Source organism: Vanessa cardui, chromosome Z (assembly GCF_905220365.1).
Source record: "Vanessa cardui chromosome Z, ilVanCard2.1, whole genome shotgun sequence".
Classification (NCBI taxonomy): domain Eukaryota; kingdom Metazoa; phylum Arthropoda; class Insecta; order Lepidoptera; family Nymphalidae; genus Vanessa; species Vanessa cardui.
This window is the reverse complement of record NC_061154.1, coordinates 1294483-1319294: the sequence shown is the minus strand read 5'-3', so window position 1 is coordinate 1319294 and position 24812 is coordinate 1294483. Positions and strand designations below refer to the sequence as shown.

General features: G+C 33.6%; 1 protein-coding gene across 3 annotated transcripts in view; it reads left to right on the top strand.

Moving 5' to 3' along the window:
• LOC124543105 (homeobox protein araucan-like) overlaps positions 1-24812 on the top strand; it is a 125864-nt gene that overhangs the window by 64771 nt on the left and 36281 nt on the right. For all 3 annotated transcript variants that reach the window (XM_047121152.1, XM_047121153.1, XM_047121154.1), the window contains exon 2: positions 21897-22265. In XM_047121152.1, coding sequence (XP_046977108.1) covers positions 21897-22265 — 369 coding nt within the window. The remainder of the gene's footprint in view (positions 1-21896; positions 22266-24812) is intronic.

Here is a 24812-nt window from a genome sequence, read left to right as displayed (position 1 = left end):
CGGAAGCCGTCGCCTGCATCTGAGTCTTCATGTACGCCGTTCCTGAGTATGAACTCACTCAATCGCCTTTAATTCCTGTCTCATCAGGTTATAAGTCAGTACTAAGTCTGATGGAATGGTGCACCTGTGTTTGTGCTCATATGCTTGCACTCCAATACCTCTTGGTAATCATTGATGTTTACCGCCGTATCGTTCAACATCGATTTCATACAATAGAAACCAAATCGTCACTAAATATTCGCATAAAATTAACATTAAACGAACAAATAACTTTAATAGTAATCTATTAAATAACATAAGCCTTTGCGCAATTAGTTAATCTATTAAAAAGTAAAGTTACACCCTGTTAATGACCCACAGCTGGGCAAAGATTTATCCTATTAGTAGGATTAGCAGATTAAGTCACCATACTCCTTCGTTGAGGGTCGGTTGGGAGCAAATCAAATTGAGTTTGTTGCACGATTATTTTGTTTTAATATGTATTCTGTAAGCGAGGTATTAGGTATTTTAATTGTAAACCATTTTGTCTAAAATATAATAAAAAGATATTTTTTTCTTTTTGTAAAATTAAATCGCCGTAACGAAAAATGTTTTACTTTAGTTATATTTGTTTTTGTTTTAACTTATTCCATAAAAGTACTTTTTTTTAAATAATGTGTATTGTGAATTCGAACTTTTTTTAATAGTAAGACTGGACAGTTATAAAATTATAACAGATTGATGTCCTAAAGCGTCTACGTAATTTAAAAAGGGCCTATTTAGAATAAACAGTGTTTTTTATAGAATGGAATGAAAAAACAGGAAATGAAAATGTATTCAATGAGTAGAATAGAAGTGAATAGCTTAATAACAAGAGCCTGAAGTTAAATCTTCATGGTGAGATTATAAAGTTAACGAGATACTTCAAAGTTCAACGTAGCTGTTTGAACTTTTGAGTTGAGATGACAGAATTTGTCAGAATTGTAATGAGTGCTCAGAATTAAGATTATATATAGAATATGACTTTAATTATAATATACCTACAGGCCTCTAAATGATTATGATGACTGAAATAGAACAACGATAGCTCATTTGATTATTTTATATACAATACAAATACAATAGGATTTATTTAAATATAATAAATTATTTTTATAGATAGCAAGTTGGTAAGTTCAGATAACTTAAATCGTTTAAAAAAACTCTACATACAAATATTTTCATATAACTATCTATCTACATCTTTTATGTGTGCAGGCTGGCTGGTAAATAGGAAACCTAACGTTAAATGGTCACTGAACATAGACATTTGAACGCCTCATACCTTCAAGGCACAAATTCAAAACTAAGATATTTTCTCTTGTGTCTGTATATAAAACCGTTGAACCGAATTTGATTCGGAACGAATTATATATATTGTCTATAAAGACAATATATTTGTATAACTTTATACAATACCATAATATTTAAACGTGGGCGTTGAATATGGGCCACCTGATGGTAAATGGTCATCATCACCCATAGATAATAACGCTGTAAGAAATATTAACTATTCCTTACATCGTCAATGCGCCACCAACCTTGGGAACTAAGATGTAATGTCCCTTGTGCCTATAGTTACACTGACTTACCCTTCAAACCGGAACACAACAATACTGAGTACGTTATTTGGCGGTAGAATAACTGATGAGTGGGTGGTACCTACCCAGACGGGCTTGCACAAAGCCCTACCAACAAGTAAAGTAAATATGATTTTTATTTAATATTGTTTGTTAATACGGCGATTTTACCCTATACTTCCGAAGTATTTCTAACGATATCCCAATGTACTTGTTTCATTAATACCGTCTCGTTCAATCAAACACCATCACACAATACAATATGGCTGTACACTTTGAATCATAAGTGCTATAATTGCTATTTAACAAAAAAAAAAACCATATTTTTAATTAATGTATAATTGAGACTTCAGCTTGTTGACTAACAGCGAATTTAAAAAAAAACGTACCATTGACATGTGTCAGACAATTTTTATTATAGAGGTATGTGGTTCGATTACCGACGACAATATTCAACTACAACTATTCGTTATTCAGAAACGAACGAGGACTGAAATGGCTTGGATCCATTCAGTTCACATTCCGACCAGGTATCATTCCTTAAAATTGAAGAATTAATTGTCTTAATTTGGCACAAAAAACAGCAGAATCCTACCGACTGCAATACGTTGGCAAAACATTGGCAAAAGCAATAAAACGAGATGAGTTCGATCAAAAAATGAATTCAATATGACGTATTGTACTCGTATGTACGTACGTTGCATATGCATGAATGATCTCTCAGCAATTTTCCGTCTAATTGAACGAATGTAATCGACCATTCGACTTCACTCAATGCAGTTAATTCTTAATGGCGTCCTGATATGGTTATGCACAGAACATAGTAAATTGGAAATGGCATCGGCGATACCGAACGATCGCATTAACAGTTTGACATATTAAAACGTATGTATTTCTCTGTTATGTGAAATCGTGTTTTTATAACACATTGTTTCAGTTTATTTTAAATCAGCTTTTTGCTTTTAATCATCGGCTTACATTACGATGGATTACATTTAAGCGTTGAACTCACAGCTTTTATTTTAAGTGATCTTGTATATTAACATTAATTGATGATTAAATGACAAAACCTTATTTATAAAATTTGGTTTGATTTCAATTATCCGCACAGATTGTTGCGTGTAATGACTAGTGAATATATATAAATATTGGCTGTGCCGGCAACCTTGTACGCGTTTGAATTTAACAAAATAAAATTATTGTAGCCTAAGTTACTCCTTAATATATGAGTTATCTGCCACGTCACAATCGATCCAGAGATTAGCCGGAATAAAACAAACGCACAGACAAACAAAAATGGTAAAAAAAATGTTATTTTGTTATATGTACCATGTATACACACCTATGCATAAGGGCTATTTCAATATTACAAACAGACACTACAATTTTATTATATGTATAGATAACACAATACATTTTGTCATTTCATCTTTAAAAATATCATCAATAAAAATACGCCATTGTATTCAGTCTTGATAACAGTCAATACGTTTTCAATGTACTTAATGACTGCTATGCACGTCTTATTATTATAAAAATTATGTCAATCCTCAATCACCTTAAAGACTAATTACTAAATAATTGTCTCGACGTAATTAAAAACAATCGTATTACTTCCGACTAATCCTCCGCTCTGTGTTAATGCTTAGAAAACCAAAGGCATTCAAGTCAGCATTCCTCGTGGAAGTAATGAATTGTGTTTATAACTTCAATTACATAGTTATTTATATAACTCGTTATATTAAGAGACGAGCCTTTCATCAAGAAACCTATAGCCTTATAATATTTATAATAATTTTCCTCATTTATTAAAAGCTGAGCTGAGATGGCCCAGTGGCCAGAGAGCGTGCATCTCTACCGATGATTTCGGGTTCAAACCGAGGCAAGCACCACTATATATGTGTTTATAATTCATCATGTACTCGGCGGTGAAGGAAATTCTGTAATGTGCATTCGACCAAGCCGCACTGGAAAATTTACAAACCCTCTCCTTAGTGGGTTAGGAGGCCTTAGTCCTACAGTGGGAAATTTGCAGGCTGTTACTGTACTGTATTGGGAATAGCCCGTTCGACTAGCACGCCATATATAGGCACAGAGGTAGTACATAACCGTATGACAGAAGTTCATAGCTCGATTTGATTTTATTTAATCATAAGTGGCTACAACATTAAAACGTTCATTTGTTAATAATTATGCCTCCATCATTATTTTCTGATAAACCCAATTTTGAATGATATTATCATCAAATGAATGGTTTTCTCGTGAAGTAACAAACATATAGATATACATTATCGCGTTATAATATTGACGTATGAAATATGGGTAAAATCATACAGGACTCTTTCGAAATCTAATCCCTATACTTAAAGGATTATAACACTTAAAAACATTATAAATTAAGCAGCAATTAACGGCTTTACTACGCATGTAGTTTGCGGAGTGTTTAGTTAAATTTTCTGTATTCTTTTTTCGAATGTCTAATTAATGGTGACTGTTGGAGAAAATATAAAATAAAAACATTGTTTTTTTTTTTTAATGTGTCTCTGCTAAGCAAAGGACTGTAGTTTTGAGGCTTGGAACTTCTTATTATTTAATGAGGTCGGTGGAATACACGTGTTACATATTTTTATCAGACATGTGCAGGTTGCCTCACGGTGGGTCTTCACCGGCGAGAACGAGATGAATTGTAAGCACAATTAAGGCACATTGACCCGCAATCGTCAACGTGTGTTAACCTCAATTTGAAAACAAGAATTAGCAAGTACTTAATACAATTTATGTAATTATAATTCATCTAGTGCTCAGCGGTGAAGGAAAACATCGTGAGGAAACCTGCATGTGTCAAATTTCATAAAAATTCTGCCACATGTGTATTCCACCAATCCACATTGCTAGAGCGTCGAATATGTTCCGACCTTCCCCTCAAAGGGAGAGGAGGCCTTAGCCCACCATTGGTAAATTTACAGACTGCTGTTATTTGCTGTTGTTGTGATACAATTTCTATTGGAAGGTGACGATCTTACTGATCATCTAACTGTAAGTGGAAATTGCCTTCCATAGATTTTCTCTTGGTAAGAAATGTGACCATAACTTCCGCTGAAATACAGAGGTCACTCTATCTTCCAGCTGCAAACAATTTGGCGACAACTGATGAAAAAGTTGACACCAAAAACATAAAATGTCATTTCTGCTAAAAAAGTCTCATCAGACACACAAAGCAACTGAATAATGTATTGTTATATAATTTATATTAAAGTATTGCACAATTTTTGTCGGTATCTATTGTGGGTTATGTTATTAATTCAACGAACAACTGTTTATTGATCAATACGTATTGATATCTGAAAAGGGTTGAGGAATAAAATTTATGGATATTTTGTGCAAATTAGCTAAAATCGTGCCGCTTGAGAGATTCCATGGTGTGCGCTTTGGAAATCGATAGAATGATGTGAAAATAATTATCATTGAATTTATTATGTGACTATATATAATAGCCACCCGTCCCGGCTTCGAAACACTACAGAATTTATTGATTTACGACATCACATTAGATACTTCTTAAATTGTCAGTGTTTCTTTACAATATTGTCCATATATTATGTACAACAACCTTCCTTTCGAATCCCTTTAACTTTAACATACATAGGGACAAAGTGGTAAGCGACTTTGTTTTATACTATGTAATGATGACGATATATTTGGTGCAAGCCGGGTGAAGCTGGGTGTCGCCGGTGAATATATAAAAACTAAATTCGCAGTTTCTTCTTCAACATCCTTGAACACAGACATTTCGCTTTTAAAAACTGTTCTCGTATATAAATGCATAAATTTGCACTAGCCTTGCTATTTTTTTCTCGAAATATGAACACGTAATGAATTATTTATACGAAATTACTTATCTTTATGAAAAATGCAACTTTTTTCCCCCCGTCTAAATATTTATGCCATTTATTACACGAGCTAGTTTAATAATCGGACACCGCTACAAATTTCTACATCGATTGTTTAGCAAATTGCTAATAAGTGAGAATTATTATACAGTAAATAATGTTTCGACCAGTAGTCGAACAGATTTTAATCGCGCCTGAGTTTCAATCACCAATAACGGCTACATCACACCCTAAAACCGACCAATAAAACTATGTTCGAATGAAATACAGAACGGCGAAATTATTATCATTTTGTGCGGACGAGAACGTCGTGCGTAAAGTGGACCCATTTATCTGAAAATCCGGTGGGAGGTCACAGCGAAGTCCACAATAAAAGCCGGGTCCGGTAGCGCAGTTTAATTGAGTCCTCCGACCTCATAATCCGACCCTCCCGCCCCTCCCGCTAAATGTTATTTATAAGCCAAACTCGAAACGGCCGCCGGCCGCTACCTCCGTCCGTTTTAGCCTATTCCGCAGCGCTCGTTTCACGAACGCTCCACGGTTACGTTTATTGGTTTTCACGGCTCGATCTAAATAATCGATTCGCTATTATCCCGTTGCTCGCGCGCTTGTTATTAAACTTGTTGATAATTTAAGATGGTACATGGATCTCAAATTGCCGCGTCGCGCCCGATTACTTTTCCGCGCGCGTTAGATTGTGTTCCGATCGATCGATTACTCGACGGTTTTCCATTTAATTTGTTCCCGATGTTCGACTACGGCGAGCACGGACCTGCGAGCGCGCGCCGACGTGTGAGTTTTTATTTACCGATATTTATTTCATACGCTCCGAATAATTGATGTTTATAGCTCGATTGTCATTAAAACGAATCCATTATTCGGTCACGAAAAACTATAGCGGTTAATGTTTTTAATGATGTTGCGTTAACAATTCGATCGAATGAGTAATTAAACGAGATGGCGAATGACAATTTTATTTTTTATGGCGCGACTATAATGCATTAACATACTTTTACGCTCGGCTGGATGCGAACGTTGCAGAATTAATACTCGATCGTCGGGCATTGAACATGTGGCGAGGCGAGCGTTGTATCGCAGGAGCCATAAATGCATTGCCCATTGCGTATTAACTGCTGGGAATTCGGCCATTGGAATTATCGACGCAATCCGCCTGACGATAATTGAATGGAATCGCGTTAAATAACCATTAATTGTTGTTGCGGGCGCGATTGATATTTATCAGCGCGATCGTCGCCCTGGGCGACGCGGGACGCGATGCACGAATATCTAATACGTACGGGCGGCGACGGAGGTTCGTTTTGCATTGTTAACTGTACGCGTTCATGAATAAGAGCGCCAGGTGTAAGGTGCGCCGTGCGCGTGGGCGGGTGTACGACGCACGCGTCACGCCGTATCATTAGGAGTGCGGTGGTGTGTCGCAGGCGCCAGCACCGTCACAATCGTGACAACACATTGACACGTATTGAACTTCTCGATTAAGGCATTGTTTATAATCGATAATATTCGTTCGTAAATATTAATAATCAACGTTTAATATGTCATGTAATGCATTTCATTAAATCGTCTCGTATCGATACTAATCTGCGCTATCGGATATATTATCGATTTCTATTCTCGGTTATCGAATTGATATTTACATATAATACATTTACAAAAGTCATAATTGTGAAAGGCGCTTTGATCTAGAACATATTTATATGTTTTTTTAAAATATAAGTATATCAACAACACTTGGTTTTAATGATTTATGATATGTATGACTATATTAAGATATTATTTCATTATTTATTTTTCAACAATTCTCTTATTCGCGGTGATTAATGAATCTCGAACTAAACACGCACGTGTCACTTTAAATTGAAACGTTTGAATTAGCTTATGCACAGACAAATCTACAAGTAGGAAAAAAGTATAAATGGGCGTTAAACAATAGTTAAATAAAGCGTTGACGCGTTCAGCCGCTTTACAGCGAATAGCCTGCAGCGGTTTATAGCTGTAGGGTCGAGATAGGTACAATCAAGCGATGATAAGCTAATATGTGAACTTAAATTATGTGCTTATTCGATATTACCCATATGTATAATTAAGAATTTGATAAAAAATAATCTATATTATTTAATTATGTTAAAATAAATTAAAACTTTCCAATCCTTATAGAAGCAATAATATTAAATATAGAATCTTGGTATTAATATAACTTTGGTCCGAAATTAAGTTTAACCTGAGATTACCTGACAAGAAGCTTAGTTATTACTTTATAACACAGATTAAGAAATTACTCGAGCTAGACTTTTATGTATATACATATTTGCGTTTCAACTTAATAATACTCGATATTTTATTATGTATATCAGTAGGTATACGTACAATGTAAGAACGAATTCATTACAAAACACGATACCGATCTGTTAATTTACAAAATTTCTTTAAACTCGAGTATAATTTTCGACCGAGAGTAGTATTTATTGTTAGTTATATGTAAGTTAACCGGGAACCCGCTCAAATTAAAATACGACTCCTGGACATCGAACTAAAAAACAAACGTTTAAAGTAATCATTATAATGAATGGTTATCGATTTGTAGCGTGCCTCTTAAGGACCAACATTTAGTGCCCAGCCGTCGGCTATACCTAATCTATTCGGCCCTACCGTCACGATACCGACTTATACACCGTCCTCTTATAATTTGGGTAAATTCGTATAATAATATCTGATAACGATCTAATTATTATAATGATCTCTTTAACATATCCCGTTTGCTGGAGCGAAATCCGAACTTACGATGCCCACGAGGTAATGGCGTTATGAAATAGACATAAATATTAACTGTTCTTTTAAAATAAACACATTATTATGTTCACGGACGCTAGTTTTTACGACGCTCGTTTTGAGTGCTAAATGAGATTTATTTGATTTAACTACGCAAGTAGCTAATGTTATACAATTAATGCTATCTGATTGTATTAAATGCGCTCTCGTAACGTAGTTCCGCGGTGCTCACTACGTGTCTACATATTGCCGAGATACTGTTAATGTTTAAAATCGTGTGATACAAGTATGTGAGAAATATGAGACTGTTTTAGTGTTACGACCGAGCTATCGACGTCGAAACTTTTCGAATAGTTCCTGGGACTAGGGTTTTCTGATATTATAATATTTAGTTAAACGGTTTTTTATAATGGATTCGTTTTGATTATTCGCACGCAAGACTAATTTTGTTGTTATTTATACATTCCATAGTTTTAGATTAACATTGGATAGCGTTATATTTTTGGGATGTCTAGAGCGGAATCATCATCATCGGATCATTTGATCTAGATTTATAAGTATATCGAGTTATGGTTATGTATTTTAGAACAAAGAAAGATATATGCGATATTTGAAAATCAGTTATACTTTAAAGCAATCAGTAACTGTTAAAAATATATCGACTACAAGTTACAACCCTATAAGATAATATAACATTTTGTGTTATAAACATAACTTAAACACGTTACATAAATTAAGTTTAACTTTCAATTACCTATTTTATGTGATTAAAACTTGGACTCTTTTTGATTCAAATCAAGAATGACGATTGGCTAATGGGTTGAACCTCTAAAAAATATTTAAACATTAAATTACCTAAAAACTGTTTCATTTCATCACAACAAGCGAAGTTTAAAACATCAACACAACCGATGTGATAAATAAAACCGTACATCATTTGTTCGTTAAATATATAATTATATTTATTATGTAAAACACAGAGTCATCCAAAAACAGTATAAAAACAGAAGTAATTATATATGTAATACATCTAGTCGCAACATAATTAGATAATCGTCTACATTGTAATTGCGTCCAGTATTTTTAACAATTAAATAGAATAAACTCGTTTAGCAATACTTATGTAATTATTTATATCCTTCAGTAATAACAACCTTATAATATGCTAAATGAAGCGTTAGTATGTTGTCTTTATTCCATGAGCTTTCTCTATTGATTACAAAACGTGAATCGATTTTTAATCGTATCGAATCAATCTTCAATTACCATTATCGATTTTATGTAAAATTCGAATACAAATTATAAATTATCTACATGTTAATTTCCTATTGTTTGATATGATATATTGTTATAAGTGGTTTGCGAGCGCTACGCGTCTGGTTAGATGGCGATATATATTCGTAAATATTTTATAAGGCCTGACGACACGGCCGGACAGTGGGTAATGTCCGAATCTCATCAAAGATTGACGCCTCTGAAACCCTCGTTACCTCCAATCCAATAGATTCGCTAGGTGCATATGGAAAGAGCCACGCCTCCCTTCAATTAACAGTACGTTGGAAAAGTTCTGTAGTTTTAGGGGACAGCTCAAAGCGCTTAACGGTTATTTTTTATTTATTTTGCAAAAGTGCATGTGTGCGTTTCAGTTTATATATTTACTGGACGGATTGGATTGTTTCTGTGTGTGTATCAATACATAGAGGCTGTATTTTTTGTAATACGTAAGGAAAATTAATGTTGATATTACAAAATTGTTGACCATACCTGACCAGTTTCGTTCCCAGTGCGTTAGATCCGATTTACTTTATATGATTGTAAAACCAAAGATCGTTTAAACACAAATAAAAAATTTTGAACAATTTAGCTACAAACATTTTGTCTAATTAAAGGAAAAAAAAATTCCCATAATGCGAAATCCAAACACACACTACCACACTCACTCACACATTGACACGGCAAATATTAATAAACAAGATACCGATGATATTAGTACAGTGTCGAGTAATCAATTTAAAAACGTCTTACTTCTGATATATGTAAATTAATCAATCAATCAGATATAATTTTAAATACAATTACGGAATCAGCTCTACGTTACTCGAACTGTTTCGAACCAATGTTTGTTACATATGAAAAAAATATTCATATTTGAATCTGATAAAATACTATATAGAATACCTTGCTAGGATTAGCACAGTATACCGGTTTCTATAATGTAGTTTGACTCTTTCGATTTTTGTTTGGCATTTCTAGTTTAAGGGGACTACAGGAGCTAATTGCCCTTGAGAATCACGCGCACACACTTACACTAACGACAAAAACGGCATGTCCCCGCGCGCACTACGCTTAGCGAGGCGGCGAGGTTACGCCTGAATATTCCAATAGATGGCGCCGAACCGCCGCGCGCCGCGCCGAGCGAAAGCGAAGCGAAGTCAATTCTATCAATTCTATCAATCATAGATTTCATAAAAATAGACAGGACAACAGAATTATTTTAATTTCTTTGTGTCATTTAAAAAATTATGATAAAATTAAACTGAATTAATTAAACTTAAATTATTATTATTTTATGTACAAAAAATAGTTAATTTAAACATTTTTTTCTTTAATTTTTACTGTATCAATTCAATTAGTTGTAATACTAAATATTAAATCGTACCTATTTTTAAATTTTGTAAGTTTGTTAAGCGATTTATTAAATAAAATTGGAACTGTTCGTAATTTGTACACTGACAAAAAGCGTAGAGTTTGTTCGTTTTACTAATATCGGTACACAAAGAAAAAAAATTAAGTTAAAAAAGTCAGCATCAAAAAGTTACTATAAAAATAATATCGTCAAGTCGGTTTAGTAGAATTATTGGTTAACTCGGTCAATCACAGTGGGTTTAGTCATAAATCTCATAAAAATAGTTTGGATATTAGAATTATTTGTATTGTTTTTGACTGATATTTGAAATAAAACTGATTCAATTAAATTCAAATATTTTTATTTATTTTTGGTTTAACAAAAAAACAAATAAATTTCGTTTCAATTTTTTTATTAAAATATTTTTTTTAATTATTCGTTCGTCGTCGTTCGTTATTAAAATATCTTGGATACTTGCAATCAATATTTCACCCACTTTCACTGAAGCTACGAGCTAAAATTTTTCAATTGATACTATTTCCAATCTTTAAAAAATATTTAATTACGTATATGACACTTCTAAATATTTTAGTTCTTTGGTTCACAACAATTACATATTTCAAGATGGCCCAGTGGGTAGAACGCGCGCATCTTATTGCGGGTTCAAACCCAGGCAAGCACCACTAAATATTCATGTGATGTGCTAATTTGTATTTATTTATTTTTTTTATTATTAAATTTCATCCATACATAACTATATTTCCTATTATAAACAAAATTGATAAAATTAAACTCTAACGTAATAGAAATAGCTTCCGTGTTATTTTTTTTCAATTTTCTTAATTCTGAAAAAATAAATGCATAGTTGTTAGGAATTAAATTTTAATAATTAAAATATATATATATATATATATATATATATATATATATATATATATTTAAATATAGTCCTTTAAAAATAATAAAACTTTAGTTCAGAGTGCGGGGATCGAACCCGCACATTCTTCTTGGGCTTGCAAATGCAAGCAAGTCCAAGTTTGGTCAATACCAAATACTCCATGGTGACTGCAAGAAATCTGTCGAAAAATCTGATTCTATGCGAACTAATTGCATTGTTTTTAATAAATGTTTCCAATAATCATTATTTATAAAATATATATATATGTTTACTAATTAAATACTCTTACCTTTTCATATTATCTTTCATATGTTCGGCTTTTTAATTTATATGAACGTTTTTTAGTTTTCTTCACAGATTGTACTTTATTTCCCATGTTTACAAAATTAAACTTTATAAAAAATAACTTAACAAAAAAATAAATGGCTAACTACAACTAGACTATTTTAACTTAATATATTTATTTACATAAAAGAATAATATTCGACAATTAATTTACAATTAAAATTACACAAAAATAAAATCTACGAGATTTTATTCGCAACGATGCGGTGAAAAGAGCGACACGTCTGTATAGCAAAAGGCCTCGGCCGGCAGTGTCTGTACGAGGCGCTCACGCACACATGCTTACGCATTTTGGTCGAAAATAAGAAAATCTGATTTAAAAAAAATCTATTGATTTTACTAAATAATTAGGATAATAAATTTTTAGTATATTGTTTGTAGAATAATCAGATAAAAGACCAAAATTATTGAAGGTATATAAGTGTAGTTAAAAAACAAAAAAAGACTTTTTTAGAGGTAACTTTGCGATTTTTTTCTATCGTACCAAATTAATTACATCATGTTTTCAACACAATGTATAACTAGCATCTATCCTGAAGATTAACATATATTTTTTTCATTTGGTTTATTGCATTGGATTATATACTTTTTGGCATTTTAAAACTTGCATTTAGCTCATGTAGTCCCCTTAATATCCTGTGCAATAATTATATTCAACAAATTAATTAATTATAAATCAATCCTGTTCTCAATTAGTGTTTTATCTCATGATTAATTACTTTTAGAATAATTCTGTGTCCAACGCGGTATTTAGATTCAATTGCGCAAAGCGACTATTTTTTGCGACATCGATCGTTATTTGAGTGGTTTTAAAGAGTACTGCTTTAATTGTCTTGATATTTTTTCTTTAGATAGTAATTTTTAAATCTACATTAATATTACAATACCACTGAACCGATTTTGATGAAAATTTATGTGTTAAAATATCACGTAGGTGAAGCCCCATGATTAGCTAGCTTGTAATGAAAATGAAAATCAAAATAAACTTTATTCAAGTGCGCTTTTGCAAGCACTTTTGAATCGTCATTTAACAATTAAGTGAAGCTACCACCGGTTCGGCCAGTAGATTCTACCGAGAAGAACCGGCAAGAAACTCAGTTACTCTTTTTCAACATTTAAAAAATACCATCATATTAGTTAAATACAATTATACATGTATGTAATATAGCTAATATTGTTACGAAATAATTAAATTTTCAAATCGGATATAATTAGCGGAAACATGGAAAATTATTATCAACTAAAACAAAAGATATATATCATCAGACATCAAGTAAAACGCTGGTTTGCCGACAAAGGAGACCGGACATCGATTCGAAGATCCTTATTTTAACGAAATCTTATCTTTGATTTGATAAACTTTAATACAAACAATGTATTCGTTACAAAAATGATAATTTGATTTTAATGTTCGCTCTAAAATAATACATGTGTGCGTTTGACTGTGTTGTACGTAAATATATATTTCAATTAAAATTTTGGAAAAGAAAACTACAGATATTTCAATGAAATAATAAACATCAATACGAAATTTATTGAATTAAGAAAAAGAAAAATATTACGATTATAATTACTAATAAATGACATTAAATTGGTCAAAAGTTAGGTTAAACATCGATTAACACACGAGAGGAAGTACTTTAAAAATGTCTACGTAATATTCATAAAATAATCCGAGCAAACTTGGCACATCCAAATGCTTTAATACAAAGCAAATCTGTGTTCACTTGGCACAGTTGAAAGCTATTAAGCAAATACGAATGAAATTTGAAAGCTAAAGTCCGAAATTATAACTGACATTGAAAAAGGAATACCTTTACGATTTTCAAATGCGCATGAAATTCGCTGAACTTGTTATAATAATAAAAAAAAGCGGAGCACTCCACGACACAACGTACACATATATCACATCTAAACTCGACTTCACGCAAACCGATAATAAAAAACCGAAAACTGGAAAAGCAAATAAAAAAAAACGCACACACACGCTTTGAATACCGCACATTTTCACCCCTGTACACATTGTTTTCACCCTATGATATCTAATATACGCCCACATAAAACATTAATCCGGTCCCCTTTCTTTGCAGAGAACTTTCCATTTGACAGATTGGACTAAATTAGTAGAGTTTTTTTTTATTTAATTTAAGGGGGTAATGGATAACTGAGTACTGTTTGCGTTGTCACGAGACTTGGGAGTTATTGGGGCTACTGTTGACACGGCCAGTCGAGAGTCTTACTTGTCCTATTTGACGTGCCGTCATTTGATTTTATCATCCCCCCTTTTTATTAGTTTTCATACTGTATGTTCATAATACTTCTTTAGCTCGTTCCAAGTAGGAAATAATGGGTGAGTTTAATATGTTATCGTTAACATGAATTACATTTATAAATTACTAATTGTAGGTTTTACTCACATTTTAAGGGTTGAGCCTATGTCCATTGTCCATTTTTGAAGTTCACGCTTGCTTTACACCAAAATATTGTAATAATAAATTCATTGATTTGGACGTTAAAGGAAAACTGCCTGACAGATAACTTCCTCAGATTCAGATTAAGATGTCAGATTAAGACATTTATACTTTTAGTATAGAATTTCTATATTCATGATAAATTATGACAAAATTAGAGCATATTCTATGTATGTGTACTTATGTGTACCTTTAAATTCAAATTTACTCGTTTTCTAATATGTAAATGTGCAAGTTGAATATTTCGATTTAATTTATACTTTTTTGCCTCACATCACGTATTCCCGTTGACATTGGTAGAACATTTTTCAAACCGTAACATATTATGTTAGTTTTAAAAGTAATTTATGTATGATATAAAAAATATATAGTAAAAAGAAACTGTAATTAATAAATCCTTTAAAATCTTATACGTTTTATTTATATTTTCATCGTTTTTAGTCTTGATTACCGCTATTTAAATACTAATTGTACAATATTTAGGTTATGAGGCATTTTGGTTAGGGTTAATTACATATTTCCAAGTATAATTGTTGATTTTTCTCTCGCACAAAAAATGTTTCAAGTGAACTTTCAATACATTTAAATGAATGACGTTAAATAATACTTCAATCAATTATTATTAATTAATTGTAAGTAATTAATAGCAATCCGTGAATGACAACATACTCTCAAACCAAATCTAAGTTACAAATTATTACTTAGCTAAAGGTAATCGCTCTGTAAATAACAGTGGGCGATATTATCCACCTCAGTTAGCTACACGATATTGAGTGCGTTATTCAATGGGTACCTACCTAATTGTAGGTATGTGACTTAAAAGAAATCGATGCATTTATGCTAAAAGTCAGTTATTTTGGTGAAATTTTTGTTGCGTTCATTGCCGCAGTTCAATAAGTATTTCATTACAACGCGGTCAAGTTACGTACAAACGAAAATGAACTTAAACACGTAGTGGTATGAGCGAATATTTCGTACATCGCGTGGCATATGTCATCAGCCTCGCTTATCACGATTGACAAGGAAATCAGAGATACTAAATATCGATGTGTTGGACGTAATAACACTGCGGTGTGATGTGTATAGTTTGAAATAACTAATTACGGGAATACACGCTAAATACTAGTTAAACCACAGTGTAGATAGCAGAGCGCTCTCGATACAATAAAGCTTGGTGAACGACCACAGACAATGACGACACTTTTTTTTAATTTAAATATATAGTTTTTTTTTTTTAAATATATTTTTAATGTTTATTCGTAATAAAATTCAACATCAGTGACGAATATTATTACTCAATGTTGTTTTTTCTTTCATGACATTTAAAGTTTAATATTCACGTTAAATCAAACGAATGCATAAAAAGCCTACACGTTTATAACGTCAAGTGATATTTAAAGTAATTAAATTTGTAGTGTTACTTTATATTATTAGTGTTTACAGGAAAACGTATTTAGTTTAGTGCTTCCCTGATAGTCTGTGTCGAGCGCTGTGTGGTTTATTTCTACCGCAACTGCAAAGGGTTATGCTTTTAATACGTATCATGTATACCGCTTTAGTATCAACGTGAGGACTGATTTACACGAACGAAGCATTCTCGGCTTAGAGATCTTAGAAGCGTCATTGCTTATTTCACTTTTATACCGTTCAAACTGACGGATAATTGGCTCAATATTTTTTGGTTTAATACGACTGTCTACTCGGAACTGGTAATTATATTTCTCTTCACTTATTATATTTTTGGCACCACATTCTCGACTTGAGACATATATGGAGCCTTCAATCATTATGACATTCGTTGTAATTAAAAAAAAAATCAGCTGTCAAAAAATATTTTCTATAGACGAAACGTAAAATATTGTGTTTATCGCAATGATCATATCGTTGTGTATAGTCTGTGGTGTTGATAGTGCTTGAACAAATATGGCCGACGCTGGCGGCCGGCACTTTGTAATTGTAGCTGTTAGGCGCGAAAATCTCGCGTCGGTGAATAGACTCCGATTTCACCAGACTTCTTGTTACCGCTTATCTTCAATTACTATTCCCTGGCCTGACTCTTCACCTTGATTTTAGAAGACATTTGATTTATATTCTGTTAATTGTTTTTTTTTTAATTGTTTCGGCACAATTAATTTAAATCGTCTGTCTGAAAGTAGCGAAAGTGGCCAGTATTAGGACAGCACAATCACAGATTGGACAGATTTAAAACGAAATATTGAATTTATAGAATTTTCGTCAATTACGAATTATGCAATAATTTATTTAACTTATACTATTCATCGTTATTTGATTATAATACGTCAAATTTATTCAAGTATCGTAAGAAAAAAAAAATAACGATTTAATTTACATTTTTAATAAGTACTAAAATTATCAAATCAAGCGTTTCCTTTGAAACCAATTTCACTTTGTTTAAAGAAAACAAGTTGATGTCCTCCAACGAAGCATTAGTGGTTCAAGTGGGGTTCTGTGTGCGCAGTATCTTATGCTATTATATTAGACAAACTCTCTTTATTTGATCAAATCTTTTGACGTCCTCGGTCCCCTTTAATCTTTCCGAGGTTTAAGTATATCGGTTGAGTAAATATATTTATATTTGTCATATTGAATTTGTTGAGTCCAAATGGTTTACGATATAAAATATCTCGTTTCTCTTTTTACGAACGATGTGATTGATTTTGTTCGCGGTTTAAGATGAAGCGGAGTGGGAGGGAGATTCATGTTTATTGTTTTTAACATTTTTTGTTTAACAACACAAATGATGACTGAACTTGGTGTCCAAGGTTGGTGGTGCGTTGGCGATAGAAAAATTGTTCAAAAAGATCACAGCGCCAATGTTCGGATAATGGTGACAACTTTAGCCTAAAGACCGTTAACCACATATCAATAACACATAGATAATTCATATGGTGTTATGTCATTTGTATTTAATTAAATTTTTATTGCAAGATTAATCAGCCATTATTATAAATCTAAAAAAACTAGTTTCGATTATAAATGATTGACAATGTTATAAGAAACTCTTGTTTCTGTTAACAATATCAAATAGGTAAGAGAACAACTCTACTTTCAAAGAAATTTTCGATCCACAGAACACAATTAGATAACAAGCGCTACCTCCTTTTCGCATATGATTAATTTACATACAAATACGTGAAACCTCTTTGCCTTAAGGCCAAAATCTAATATTACTATAAAATTATAATTAATATACAACGTATTCTTGAATAAAATTGTAATTAGGCTTATCTATAGTTTGTTTTCAAGCGACAGTTGTTTTTAACTAAACACGGAAACACATGTTTTAATTTGTTCCTTGGTCGTTTATTACGAACTAAATACACAAATGTAAATTATTAGCTAATTATAACTTTTCAAAGGTGTAAAATTTGTAGGTATTACAGTTTGTTTTTTTTTTGAGGTTCGTTATAAAACGCCAAAATTGTTATCTTCATGATCGCGTATAGTAAATTTCATTTTTTATTATGGCAACATTTTTACGTTCTAATTTTGTGTACGAAATCGCGAATCAAATTAAATACTGTTTGGAACGTTAGTCTTTTGAATTTAAAAAATAGTTGTAACATAACATTTTATTTTTCTTGCATATATATATTTAATATTGGGCAAAATTGACTCGAATTAAAAGCACTTTAAATTCAGATAATGATAAGAAATTCGCGATATCGAGGAATATTTTTATCGTTTAATGAACGCACACCGATTGTATTTATGTATAAGAGGAAACGAATCTAGGTCTTTTATTCGTTTAAAAAAGCCGATAAAGTAAAAATAGCAATTACTTTTCTTTGAAATACAGACATAGAATTATAAGGGGGCAATACCCGAGGTAAACTTCGATCAACTGCATCTTTGACTGACGTTTGATTCGCAATGTTAATCGGCAATTAACTAATAATAAGATATATTTAGTCTATTATAGTCTCTTGAAGCTCCCATTATTTTCTAAATGATAAATGTACAAAACACAGTCTTAATTAATTAATTTATTATACATATCTATATGATTTAATCGGCAGTCGCTTAGAACCTTTTTCCAGATACGTATTATTTTTTTTTAAAGTTAACGTAAACACTTGCGTTTCTAGAAGTATGAAAATATAATCATCAAAGACATGGGTTCAGTAATTTGCAAGGTATTCGTACTGTGTGTGATTAATCGTGTTATCAAATGCATATAAAGGTAATCACTTAACAACGAGTCGATCTGATTGTAGGTTTTAGTATAGAAGTGTAAAGTACCCATTAATTGTCTAATTGCTATTATTGTAACTAAACTTTTCGATGTATAATTTTTTGTCATATTTATTGTCACCCGCGACTTTACTTGCGTTTTAGGGGTTCGGTTGTCTTGTGTTAGCCTATGTCCTTCCTTGGGATTTCGGTTCAGTGGTTTGGTCGTGAAAGACAGACAGAAAGAGTCACTTAAACATTTATAATATTCGTCAAGAAGTATAGATGGTTAGGTGGACTGTCAAACGCGTCTCCTGATGGTAAGTGGTCGTAGCTAATAGACATTGGTAAGGACAGACAGAAAGAGTCACTTACACATTTATAATATTCGTATAGAAGTATAGATGGTTAGGTGGACTGTCAAACGAGTCTCCTAATGGCAAGTGGTCGTTGTTAATATACATTGTCAATAGATAAGAATTATTTAATGTGCCACTAATCTTGGGAAATGAGGTCATATCCCTTTTGACCTGTAGATACACTGGCTCACCCTATAAACCGGAAAGCAACGGTGCTAATTGCGGTTTGGCGATGATCTGATGACTGGGTACCCAGGGCTATAATAATTGATAAGATATAAGTAATCCATTCCGATTACGAGAGAAATATTCTGTCAATGATTTGTCAAGTAAATTATTATTTATCAAAACTGACCAAAGAAGTATCGTTCGCCAGACCCCTGTGTATCCGATCGCGATTAATAGATAAAGTCTGGTTTTAATTATGAATTCATATAATTTCCTGTGTTGTTTTTTTGTCCATTACAATTTTAACTGCATTATATTACTTATTAAGTCATCGAAAGGCGATGCGATAATGATCGGAAAACTTGTTTTAAAAATATTAAGTCTTTAGATCGGACACCTCCGATATTATCTAACACGCCCTAGAAATTGTATTAATTTGCATTTAAGAATAATACGTGAAAGCGGTCTTGTTTTGTCGTGTTAGCTGTCAACTTAAATAAACTAAAGAATTATTCCAACCGAATTCAGAAATTTTCAACATTTTGATTAAATTATTAGGGAGTGATAACTGATTACTGTTGCGCTACAGTGTTATGGTTGGCGTGTTCCGTTTGATATTGTATTCATATTTCGAATTTAGAATTTATTATCATCGATTTATAATGAAACTAAATTAAATATCACGCTGATCAAAAGTATTAGTACTATATTTCAGTATTTCCAAAAAGATTCGTGTTATTGGTGACGTCATCACGTTTCATCACAATGTTTTGTCACTTTAATTAATATAGGTAATGTTAAATCAATAAATCATATAGTCATAAACACGTGTTCAAATAACGGGTAACCTTTAAAAGCGATTCGTGTTATAGACCACCTAGATAGACCATAATAGAAATAGAAAGTTCGAGATGGGCATTGAAGGGTTAAAACATTTGAATTAAGTTATAAAAAAAAACACTCGATTAATAGGATTACACGCACCCATACACAGAGTGAAACCGATAGACGTAATATACACACCTCTGATACCTAATTTGTACACGGAAAATACGACTCTATCACCTGTACATTAGAACGAGATTTGAATGTATAATTATTTCTATATAGGTGACGTCGAAGCAGGTGTTGCGTGCCGCGAAACCTGCAAGTAGTTTGGCATGGTTTTTGTTACTTATCTATTAAATACTAGCTATGAATGTATAATCGATTCAAACGACCGCTTTTATTAAACCGCGTTTTCACTTTTAAATATTTTACATTCGGGGGTTATAATATTTACAACCGAGGGCGTTTTAGTGCCCACCTTTCGTTGATTCTACGCTTTTATTCATAACGTGTAATTAAATAAAATAATGCGATATTGTCAAAGAATTAGGTTAATTGTTAAATTATTGCCCGGTTTGTGTAATAAACTTTCTGTATGTACAATTGTAAGGTGTTAATGAGGTGTGCGTCACGACAGTCCACTCTCCTCAGAACTTCCACAAACTAATAAAACACATCCATTGTGATATTTTTATTTTGAAAACGTACCCACCAGTCTGTAAATTTGTCACTGCTGGGCTAAGGCCGCCTCTCGCTGTTCCAATACGGGTTAGTGGAATTCACATGTGGTAGAATATCTATGAATTAGGCACATGCAGGTTTCCTCACGATGTTTTCCTCCACCGCCGAGCACGAGATGAATTATAAACAGAAAATTAAGCACATGAATATTCAGCGGTTTGAATCCGCAATCATCGGTTAAGATGCACGCGTTCTAACCACTGGGCCGTCTCGGCAATACATGAAATTTAAATAATATAAAAAAAACAAAATAATTCGAAGCGTACTCGTATTGTTACAACAGTCAAAATAAATATGAGCGACCAATTAAACTCTGATCTTTGAAATGAAACGTTCGGTGATAAATTTGTCAAATAAATTCAATGTAAGGCCGGTGCGGCGCCTCCCAAACTTTTATGAATACGTTATAGATTCAAACGGCCGATGAAGTCGATGAAATGAATATTGTGCTTTACAACCGCTATTATTTACTTTTATAAGGTGTTTAATGGTTTCTCAAAGTTAACGATACGGTTTGAATGTGAATAAAAGTTTTCACGTCGACTTCCTAGCTCACTTCAAACGATGTATGTTGACAAAAATTACTGTTATGACCGCGTTGACCACGATGATGATGTCTGCTCGGCACTTTTCTTGAGAAAAAATATCGCTAATTGATTTTCTAATGGTCTTATTTTGAATATATGTATTTACGAAATTAAAAATAATGTTATGGATGTCGAGATTTTTTTTTTATTTGTGTTAGATTTTCAACGTTTTAAAATGAAATAATTCTGGAAATCGACATTTTTAGTTCTCAAAGAGTTCATTTCATTGGAGGTGATTAAAATACCAATGATATTTTCATGTGAAAATGTGAAAAGAAATTAATTAAAATTAATATTTCCCTGTCATCAATAAAAATCTCTACAATAAATAACTAATAACTTAATTACATATTTGATAATACGTGGCTGTTTGTAAATAATATTTTTTTGTATTTTTTTAGTTGCTGGTGGGCAGCAGCGGGGCGGGTAACGGCGGAGCGGCAACTTCGCCTGATGGAGGCTCAAGCTCCGCGCCGCCCCTATCGCCTGGTGGCTCCGGGGTAGTCGGAGGAGCCCTATCCCCAGGCGCAGGAAGCCATGCCAGTACCCCTGCCGCTTCCTGCTGCGACACGCCAAGGCCTATCATCACCGACCCAGTATCGGGACAGACAGTCTGCTCCTGTCAATATGATGGAGCCAGGCTAGCATTGACCTCGTATCCAAGACTATCGAGTGCAGCTGTTGGTGTTTACGGAGCTCCATATCCCTCAACGGATCAGAATCCATACCCCAGTATCGGCGTCGACAGCTCAGCGTTCTATTCACCACTGGTGAGTCTGCCTTTCAGTTATGTACATAATAATTTACTTCGTATAGGTTACGTAAATCGCTGCCATCAAATTTCATAGCAAGTTGAACAGAAAATGAATGTCGGAATACACATTCGCTCGGAAGATCATACCATATATTTGTAGCGCCAGCTTGCCACTGTCTAATCCAAGATAATGTTCGGTTCTGTTGCCAAAAGTAGAACAAACAGGGCCTGCAAATTGGTACGAATAGGTCGTTTGCCGTTTGGCCATATACGAAGCAAGGTTTATCGCTCTCTGCGATACTTGTTTAGTTCTGGCGTAGCGTGCGAGCGTCCAACCGGTCCGTGGGCGCTGGGCCAGAAAACCACCGACACCTCGCAGGCCCCGCCACCGCCCTGTCACGAAACATTAATATTTAAACTTGAAAATAAATTCGAAAAGCGACCGCCATTATTATACCAATTACATTCTCTCAGACCGACGTTGGACGTCTGTGTTTTTCGAAATGAGCCTGATGCTTAATTTTTTCGGAAGTGCCAAAGTTCTTTTTCGTTAGCGTCATAACATTACTCTTGCGGTTCTCGAAGAGTGTCGGTTTGGCACGTCGTCTACTGGAAAAGGGGACAAATGAGCGGTTGTCGGCCACAGGATCCTTAATCCCTATAAGGGGCGTAGTCTAAAAACGTAATCCCCGACTTAGGTCCTTTTCTCAATAATAAAAAGTGCAATTGAAAGACTATTGTAGAGCGATTCGGTGTTATTCGTTTTTATGTGATTTCAACTTACGACACGGAGCACATGTGAAATCCGCTAAGCCCAGAAAATCCTATCAAACGAAAAGATGATCCGGTTTTTGTCAAGTGTTAAGAGGAAGTTCTCGGCTTAATCTCCAAGTGTTGAAACGCGATGGAGAGAATTATTTCGATGCTTGAATTTTAGCTACGTTGGATTCGTTTCTAGATCGCTCCGCGGATAATGAGCCCGTGAAATTATGATTAAAATATGAGTTTATTCAACTTGGTAATTATAATATCGTATGATAACTCGTGGTAGGTAATTGTGGATGCATCCCAAATCGCCGGCAGTGAGATCTCTATCTGTCATTGTATTTAACGAGGTATGTGAGTACCTACGCTCTGTGACCCTGTTCAGGTTTAATAACAGGTGTTTAAATGTATGTATACTGTCATTGTGTGCGGTGCGCTCATACCTAACTCACGACAAGCCCGGCCGGTTCCGTGCAAGCGACAATTTAGCGAACAATGCCGACGCTTCGCCACAAATATACCGAGGCTGACTTCGTAAGTCTTCAGCGTGGTTTAGACGAAACGAGATCTATTTGTATAAACGTAAGATTGAATTTCCAATGACGACGACCGATAACCATTGCCGGTAAAAATATTCAACTGCCATTTTAGTACACGAGCGACTCCGGTGGCGCCGTCTATCGTCCCGGAGTCGGTAACAATACGCAGCGCCATCTTTTGTCTATTGTCCGCTTTTTATAATCAATAAAACGGTGTCGTTTTTTTGCTGCTTTCAACATTGTGATTCATTAGCTGTGAAATTAGCGTGCACGACTTAATAAAGATATTACGTCGTACCGCTTATTTCTTAAAGATTCTTAAAAAAATTTCAACAAGTAAGTTTCTAAAAATACGTTCACTTAGTACAGAGTGAATTTTCTCGAATTCCGCGATATACGACGTTCATAAAAGTAGTCTAGGTAATAAAAAGCGGAAAAACAAACAGTTGAGATCAAAGTCAAATAAAGAAATTGCCAATCGAGGGAGGTCCGACTCTCATTGGCCGACGGAAAGCCGCACTTTATAAAAGCAATTTCAAGACAGTGCCTTCAAACGAAGAACGCGTCTAAAAGTTTATATTACTTAGGTATTTAATACTTGGAACTTTAAAGGACCTTTTTAAACACAAACATTTATGTAACGATATATGGAAAGAGTATACTTTTAAATATTTTTAAAATTTTTAAGTGTTTAACCGACGTCTTGTAATTACTTTTATCGACAACGAGTAAATGAATTGGTTTCCATCTGAACTCTACCCTTTGAAACGTTGTAACCACAAGCCAATTACGTCAAATTAATCTCCCTAATTAAGGTTAATCATTAGTATCACATGTTTGTGATAATAACAAAGTTTAATGAACGCTATACATGTGTCAAATATAAATTCCGATTGGATTTCGTTCGATTAAACCGTTGACGTTAATCGGCTTCCGACGGCATTTAAGTTGTTATAAATATAATTTAAAACAGCATAACTTGCAAACTATCGTATTGATCATGACATGAGCCGAAATGACTCAGTGGTTAGAACACCTCATAACAGATGATTGCGAGTTCAAACCCAGGCAAGCACAAACAGCAAGTGTTTTAACGGTTGTGAAGGAAAACATCGTAAGGTAACCTGCATGTGTAATTTAAACGAAAATATCCACATGAGATTCCACCAACCTGTATTGGAGCAGCGTAGTGTAACGCGCTCCTAACCTTCTTCAAAGGGAGTGGAGGTCTTAGCCGAACAGTGACAGGCTGTCCATGT